Here is an 8,683-nt window from a genome sequence, read left to right as displayed (position 1 = left end):
CTCATCTTAACATTTTTACTTTGTGATAGAGCATTTATTTTAGTTCATTGGTAAAACAACACAAGATAAACATCAAATTCCTTATCATAAGCTCTTTTGGATTTAAGTAATATATGTAATTGCATAAAGATCGTATATACTGTTAATATATTCTAATCTATAATAATAAGTTAGTTATTATTTTTTTCACGTGAGCAAATACTAATTGAAGAGTGTAACTGATATTTATTTGGTCAAAGATACATACCAAACCTATATAATTTCACCTAGCTAAACCTAAACGTAACTTTAATGCGTCCTTCCAAACATGTCCTAATTTTATTAGGAAATATCTTCTATTATAAATATTTTTACATTATTTGTACCTTGAACTTTAAAAACATCTTTTCCTTTTCTCTTTTTTTCTCCGTTCATTTACTTCGTATTTATTAATTTTAAAGAAAAATTATCTAAACAAACATCTTATTTTATCATAATCTTTAAAAAAAATTATCATTTTAAAAAAAAAAAAAAAATCCTCTCTCGAATACATCACTCTCCTCTCGCTGATTCATCCTTATTCCCCTCTCGGATACACCTCTTCCCTTTAGGATACATCCCTTCCCTGTATATACAGATTTTCTATCTCCTCTCTGGTACATCTGTATCACCTCTTTGATACATCCCTCCCCTCTCGGATATATCCCTCTCCTATGTATCCGAATGTCTGCTAATAAATCCGAAATCCGAAATTCAAAAATTTTAAGGAATTTTTGTAATTTGAAAAAAAGTAGAAAAATAATATAATTAGCTCTTAAAATAAATTACACTTTTATTTTATTTAAATGTTCTTTTTTATCTTCCTGCTTTTATGGAAATAAAATTATTTGTAAGCAACCAAATCCTAGATAACATCATATCCATCTTTCTTCTTTTCATCCCCCCTTAAAAAGAGGGAACTCTAGTGCCTAACTATGTCATAATTATATTACAAAAAATATAAAAGGAAAAAGATTTAAATTCCTTTCATTTGCTCTAATTTCAAAGTCTTATTTATATCTTCTTTTCTTCTCACCTTTCTCCAAACTCTTACAAAAATCACTATTATATTTCTTCATCTTATATCTCCTCGTCAACACTTGCTTTCAACTTAATTAATGGTGAGTTCCTCTTTCTTTCTTTTCTTCTCTTTGCTTTGCTAACTAACAAATTCTTGTTTTGTCTTGTGTTGTAGGAAATAGATAGTCGAAGCAATTGGGATAGCTATGTTGATTGGAAAAATAGACCAGCAATCACCAATCGACATGGTGGCTTGCTTGCTGCCTCCTTTGTCTTAGGTAAATAAATTACTAGCACCATTCTTGAAAAAAAAAACATAGAAGGGAAGGTTTGACACGACTGGTAAAATTGTTGTCACGTGATCAGGAGGTTGTGAATTTGAGTTATGTAAATAGTCTCTTGCAGAAATGCAGGGTAAGACTGCATACATTAAATCTTTGTGGTCTCGTCCTTCCACTGACCCCGTGCATAGCAGAAGCTTAGTGCTGGGTTTTTTTTAAAAAATCTCATATGGGTTTTATGAAAAAGATCAAATCTTGGTCAAGATTATTTTCCAAATTTTGGAGTAATTGATTTATTTTTTTTAATGAAAAATTTATGATCAGCTGTTGAGGTGTTGGAGAACTTGGCATATTTGGCAAATGCAAGCAACTTGGTGCTCTACTTTTCAGAGTACATGCATTTCTCACCAACAACATCAGCAAATTCTGTGACTAATTTTATGGGCACAGCTTTTTTACTGGCACTTCTTGGTGGATTCTTATCTGATGCTTTCTTCACAACTTATTACATATATCTCACCAGTGCACTCATCGAATTTCTGGTAAATTTTCCATTTCAATTTCCTTATTTTGGTTTGGCTAGACGAAGCTAAAATTTTAATTTTGTTACATTGATTACTTTAATTAATAATAATAACTAGGTTCTAAATTTAATATTTGGTACATCTTTAATGAATTTATTAGCACAAACATAAATATATTATTTGAGCAAAATCTATTGAATTCAATCGAACCGTATCGTAAAATCAGTAAAGTTGTAAAGTGTGAATAAAGTCGGTAAAAAGGAGACAACTTGTTTTTCTGGGGTTTGTTTTTGTCCAATGATTTTTGAAACCACTAAATGAAACTCCCAGAAATTTGATATGATTCGATTTGGTGGATAGAAAAAAAGGGTTGTGGCATCGTGGAAAACATTGTTGTATGATGAAAAGCATTGGTCATAGGTGGCCAATTATCAAGTTAGAATCAATTTTAGACACATTTTTAGTGGAAGGATCACACCAATCTACCCTCGACCACATCATTCGTGCAACTATTTAGGGGTATTTTGGTCTTTTAAAACTTACATAGAGATTATAATATGGGAATTAAATAATAAAATAATTATTTAGTAAAAATATAATATTTAGGTAGATCCATGTTTGAGTCTTTGGATTAACAATGAAATACGTAGGATATATGTAACGATCCAACTCACTAGTGATATTGTTCATATTGGATTTGGATCCACACGACTTTAAAACGTGTCATTAGGGTTTAAGACCTGCTTCCTTATGTACCTAGCATCTCTCCCATATTTTATCAATGTGGAATTCGTCTAGGGTGTTTGTTACATACACCCTCCTGATTGACTGAGCACCCTCGCAGAAGTTTGTGACATCATTTTCCAAAGTTGCACGCAGAGTGGCTTTGATATAACGTGTAACAGCTTAGTCCACTAGTGATATTGTGTGTTTTAGGTCTAGGCTCACACGACTTTAACAAGGTTCAATCTTTATCAAGACTGTTAGATTCAATGAATTCAAATGTATACGCTAATTAAGACTATAATCAATCTTAATCAAGATGACGAGGAAACTAGAAACAAGTAAAACTAATCCAACATCTAAAATTTTCTGTTTGCTAGCAATTAATGTTGTTTGACACAAATTTCAACCAATTCATGTTCTCTTCTTACGTTATACACACATTTCATGTTTTGTTTTTGTTTGAGTTTTTTGTTTTTTTTCTTGTTTGTTAAAGTCTGTTGTAACATCTTTGGTGCTAATGATCGTAGGGTGGTAGGGTCAATCCAAGTTTTGGATTATATCTCTTTTGGGGTAGGGATTTAGGGGTATTTTGCTTTGTGCCACACCCAACTTTATTAACTATCAGAAATTAGCGATGAATAAATTCTATAGTTAAACAATAAAATTTATCGTTAATTTTATTTAGTAGCAAATTAGCATAAAATCATGTTAGCTATAAGCAAATTAGCGATGGATTAGCGACTAAGTTCGTTGCTAACTCCAGTTTTCTTTGTGTGTGTATAACATGGATAGCAAGATTTTTTATTCTTTATTTTATTTATTCTCATCTGTCTGGTATCCGCATTGAAGCCCAACAATTCAGATTCGCATCAGGTAGACCCCGTGCGGGGGTGTAATGCTCCCTACCAAAATTTTTTTTCATATTTAAAGCTCGAACTCGAGACCTCGGAGGATCAAGATTTAGGATATCAAAAAGAGATGTTGTCTACTTTGACCTAGCAAATTATTCCAATGGACATGGAACAAACATTCTAACAACTCACAAGCAACATAACTTTTTGAGATTTTAAAATAGAAGATTTACACAAAATGGTATGTATAGTATCAAAGAGCTAAAGGGGTTTCTGCTTTTTATGGTTAAGATCAAGGGAATATTAACAAAAATGGTGATAAAAATATAATAATATATTTTACCAGGACCATAACACAGGTGTGTGGTCGTTGGGAATGTGGTGGCAAATCTATGGATTTCTTTAAATAGCCACAAACTTTTCCATTAGGAAAGAATGTCCACAAAAAACATTCCATTTTTGATAGAAAAAGGCACGTGTCAACAACATAGAGTTAAGCACAGATATTATTATTTATACACTAATAAATACACCTATCAAAAGTAGAAAATGTGCACTAGAATATTTTACATTTTATTTGTTTATGTCACAAGTTTATTGTTTATGTCACAAGTTTATATGTCAAGAGTGCCATGAATAATGTCCACTATAGATGGCCACTTATCCCCTATCTTTGATTTTTCCAAATCCTAATTTTGTCTTTGTTGCATGACATGTAAATATATATTGAATTCTTTAAAAATATTAATGGGTGTATTTTAGTTTTTTATTCTAATTTTTACTTTGTTGTATGTCATGTACATATATATATATATTGCTTGAATTCTTAAAAATGTCAATCGATGAGTGTTGATCCTTTAAAATAATACACATTTGTCCTAATTTATATAGCACAATTAGAATTTTGAGATTCAAACTTTTAAATTTTGATCACAAAATAGGACATAGAAGCATTGAGTTTATTTTGAAATAAAATTTATATATTTGAAAACTATGTGAAAATATATTATAAATTACAATAATTAACAACTTGAAATGTTTAAAAAGCATATAAAGAAATTCCAGTCGAAGAAAAACTTGGTTAACTTTTGAAATTTTAATTGTGTCACGTAAATTAGGACACATGAAGGATAATTTTTTTATAATCTTACAAGAGTGCAACAATATCTTTTTTTATAAACATAATATCCGGGCCAACTTGTACACACTCGACTAATTCCACAAGGTACCCTGCGTGCTACTTCCCACCAACATAGATACTAGATAACACTATCCACTAAAGCTGAACAAATGAGGGGAAATCATCTAGTATTTTTGTCTCCACTGAAATTTGAATCTTAGATCTCACAATTCTCAACCCGGTATATTAACCACTGGGGCCGTTTGGTTACTGAATAAGAATTGAGTTATTCATGTATAAAATATTGCATATGTTTTACCATGTTTGGTAACATTTTGTGTAAGATATAAAATTCAACACACATAATACTATGTTTGGTTAGAAAATTAGAAAAACACATAACTAATACATGTATAAGTTATGAGTCAATTTATGTATTATTTAATGCGAGGTAGAAGATAAAATAAATTATACATGAATAACTAATACATGAATAAAAATATAAATTGACAACTTTACCCTTCACTCTCAATCAAATATACTCCACATGTTTTCAATATGATCCCATCCAGTTACTTTGCCGACCCACCTTCCATGGCAGCCAACTCCACTTTCTCTCCGACGTTCGGCGGTGACGGGGACTTCAATTACGACATCGCTTGGTATGGTAACATCCAGTACACACTTTTATATTTACGATTGGGGACTTCAATTACGACGTCGCTTGGTATGGTAACATCCAGTACACACATTTATATTCACAAGTGTTGTATATGCATTCCCATGGAAATAACTTCTCACATGATTAAACATTTGGACCTTGTGAAACTTTGTGATCCAAACTTTTGATTTAAGGATATATTGGCAATAAAAAATTTATTTTTAAAAAGTATATAATGATTATTAATTTTTAACATAATAAATCAACACCCAGAGAAATTATTAAATCCTGCATAACTTAACCCTGCATAACTAAATCCTACATAAATAAATTCAGCATAACTAAACCATGCATTTCTAATACCTATATAATTAATACATGTATTACTAATGCTTGCATAAGTCTAACCAGCAACCAAACGCCCCTAGGTGATTAAAATAAACTTAACAAGGAATTCTATAGGGTTAACCTGAATTTTGAATGTCAGAAAATGGACTTAAAAGAAGAGAGACTCTTTATTCCCGTGACAGCTAGTGAAACTTTTTCCTTACCTTTTTTATGTCTGAATTGTGAACTCTTTAGAGCCATTCCTCAATCCCAAATCCCAAACAAGTTGGGCTAAGTTGTATGAATCCATGTATCTCCATTTAAGCAGTCTTAGTCCAATATTATAATAGTTTAGTTTCTCTAAGACTAGAAAATTTAATATATATATCCTACTGGAAAATAAGTCGATGACAATGACTAAAAATTTCTAGTGAATATTGGACCTGAAGCAAGAGTACTAGTATGACTCAAACTAAATCCAACTATATAGATCCTTTTCCTCCATGTGCTCTAGTGTTTGCTTGATCAGCACGAATTCCAAGAGATTATAGGTCTTTCCGAACAACTTCCTGCCATGTGATTTTACGTTGTATCTCATCCCATTTTATCTCCGATTATCATGATTTCACACCTGTAAACCAGTGCATCTAGAAGTCGACCCAGGATATGATCAAACCATCTCAAGTGATCTCATCTCATTTTAACCTCTCACAGAATGTTACTTTTGCATTTTATTGAATATGATCATTCTTTTATCTTGTCTAATCATGTATGACAGGACATTCATCTATCTCAACATTCTTACGGTAAACATATCGTGGATATGTTGGACTTTGGAGACCCAACATTAACTCCTTATAACATTACTTGTCCTACAACCATTCTATTGAACATGCCTTAAATGTTCATACAAAGTAGTTGTTTCTGAATTTTGAGTGAAAACAGGGACTGGTAGTACTCACCATACAAGCTCGTTCGAGTTCATTGAAGCCACCAAAATGCGAGCTTGGAGAGCCGTGTGAACAAGTTCATGGTGCAAAAGCTGCAATGTTATTCATAGGACTCTACCTAGTGGCATTAGGTGTAGGAGGTATAAAGGGGTCACTTCCACCCCATGGTGCTGAACAGTTCGATGAAGCAACCCCACGAGGAAGAAAGCAGAGATCAACTTTCTTCAATTACTTTGTGTTCTGCCTCTCCTTTGGAGGTCTCATTGCTGTCACATTTGTGGTCTGGGTGGAAGACAATATGGGTTGGCAATGGGGATTTGGGATTGCAACTTTGGCTATATTTTTGTCAATCCCGATATTCCTTGCTGGTTCACCATTCTATAGGAACAAGATACCTCATGGAAGCCCTCTTACAACAATCAGCAAGGTATAGATTTCAAAAAACCTCCATGTTACCTAATTGTTTTGATTTCATAAGCATTTTAAAATGTACTACACAAGAACGACTAATCTCGTGTTATAATGCATAGGTTCTAATTGCAGCATTACTAAATTCTAGTGCATCGAGAAACTCAAGTACTGCCATTGCAAGTATGGCTTCAAGCCCTTCTCCTCAAATTACATCTGGCAAGGAAGGTGGCCAAAATACAAACATCAAAGATGTAGAATCAAACGAGTCTCCATCGAGAAGTCTTAGCTTCCTTAATCGGGCTGTTTCAGACACACCAGCTTGTGGCGCACTAAAATGCTCAGTGCAACAAGTGGAAGAAGTCAAGATTGTGATGAAACTTTTACCAATTTTTGTCTGCACCATCATGCTCAACTGCTGCCTAGCTCAACTTAATACATTTTCAGTCCAGCAAGCAGCCACAATGAACACAAAACTAGGCTCCTTAAAAGTCCCTCCAGCTTCGCTCCCCTTTTTCCCTGTAGTATTCATCATGTTGCTAGCACCAGTTTACGACTACTTCATCATCCCATTCGCTCGTAGAGCAACTAAAACAGAAATGGGAATCTCTCACCTCCAACGCATTGGTATCGGTTTGTTCCTCTCCATTGTGGCTATGGCAGTCGCAGCCCTTGTTGAAATCAAGCGCAAAGGGGTAGTTACTGACTCAGGACTCATCGATTCTGCCAAACCATTGCCCATAACTTTCTTTTGGATCGCTTTTCAGTACTTATTTCTTGGATCAGCTGATCTTTTCGTTCTAGCTGGGCTACTAGAATTCTGCTTCTCAGAAGCACCAGTCAGTATGAGATCATTGGCAACATCTCTCTCATGGGCTTCTTTAGCCATAGGATACTATCTTAGCTCAGTAATAGTATCTATCGTCAATACTGTGACAGGCATTTCAAAGCACAAACCCTGGCTCTCGGGTAGCAACTTTAATCACTACCATTTGGATAGGTTCTACTGGCTAATGTGCATACTCAGTGCATTAAACTTTCTGCACTACCTATTCTGGGCTACAAAATACAAGTATAGATCTGCAGCATCTAGCAAGTAGAAGTTAGGCGTAGAGACGCATAGATGAAACTTTCGCAGTTTTAATATATGGTCTTTCTAGACTTAATGTAAATGTGTCTGATGAATTGCTGGATTGAGGCCAGCAAAGAGGTCAAAATACAACTAGCTTTTGATCAATTCATCTCATATCTCACAACCACTTCACAGTTAGTGTTCTTGCCTTCGTATTTCGTCTAATCCTTTCGTATAATAACATCTAAAGGTTATCAAAAATGCTCCTCTTATCCTTTGCAACATATGCTTGTCTGATGATCTGTTATCATAATTATTGTAACTACGGACCAAGTACCTAGTGACATTTTTGAAAAATCCGAGCAACATACACTATGGATAAGGCTGAATTTACTCAAATGCATTAATCAAACTTGTGATTTTTCTACAAAACTCACTAAACTTAGTTATAATAGCTCCGGCAAGTTTCGCCGTTCGAACAGGTTCAATGTGAATTTGCAGATCCAATTCAGTGGGTTATTGATGTGCGGTTTTGTACTAAAGAGTAAACGAGTCACTCAAAAAAAATACAGTGAATTCTTTGAGAATTGAGAGTAACAGAGTCTGAATAAATTGTATTTGAATGATGAAATTGGAAGGAAAATGCAAAGAATTACCTTTGGCTAACGTGAAATAGCCGTGAATCGGAAGAATTGCGGAGAATGAAATTGCAAAAGACAACACTG

General features: G+C 33.7%; 1 protein-coding gene across 1 annotated transcript; it reads left to right on the top strand.

Annotated features, from left to right (window-relative positions):
* The first annotated feature begins 997 nt into the window (after positions 1 to 997).
* LOC129880216 (protein NRT1/ PTR FAMILY 4.6-like) lies at positions 998 to 8,414 on the top strand. The gene is made up of 5 exons (XM_055954155.1): positions 998 to 1,139; positions 1,214 to 1,316; positions 1,644 to 1,861; positions 6,474 to 6,905; positions 7,009 to 8,414. The coding sequence occupies exons 1-5, from the start codon at positions 1,137 to 1,139 to the stop codon at positions 7,984 to 7,986; spliced, it is 1,734 nt and encodes a 577-aa protein (XP_055810130.1). The 5' UTR covers positions 998 to 1,136; the 3' UTR covers positions 7,987 to 8,414.
* Positions 8,415 to 8,683: the final 269 nt, after the last annotated feature.

The sequence above is a fragment of the Solanum dulcamara genome, chromosome 2 (genome assembly GCF_947179165.1).
Source record: "Solanum dulcamara chromosome 2, daSolDulc1.2, whole genome shotgun sequence".
Taxonomy (NCBI): domain Eukaryota; kingdom Viridiplantae; phylum Streptophyta; class Magnoliopsida; order Solanales; family Solanaceae; genus Solanum; species Solanum dulcamara.
The sequence above is the reverse complement of the archived record's forward strand: the minus strand, read 5'-3'. Positions and strand labels throughout refer to the sequence as shown.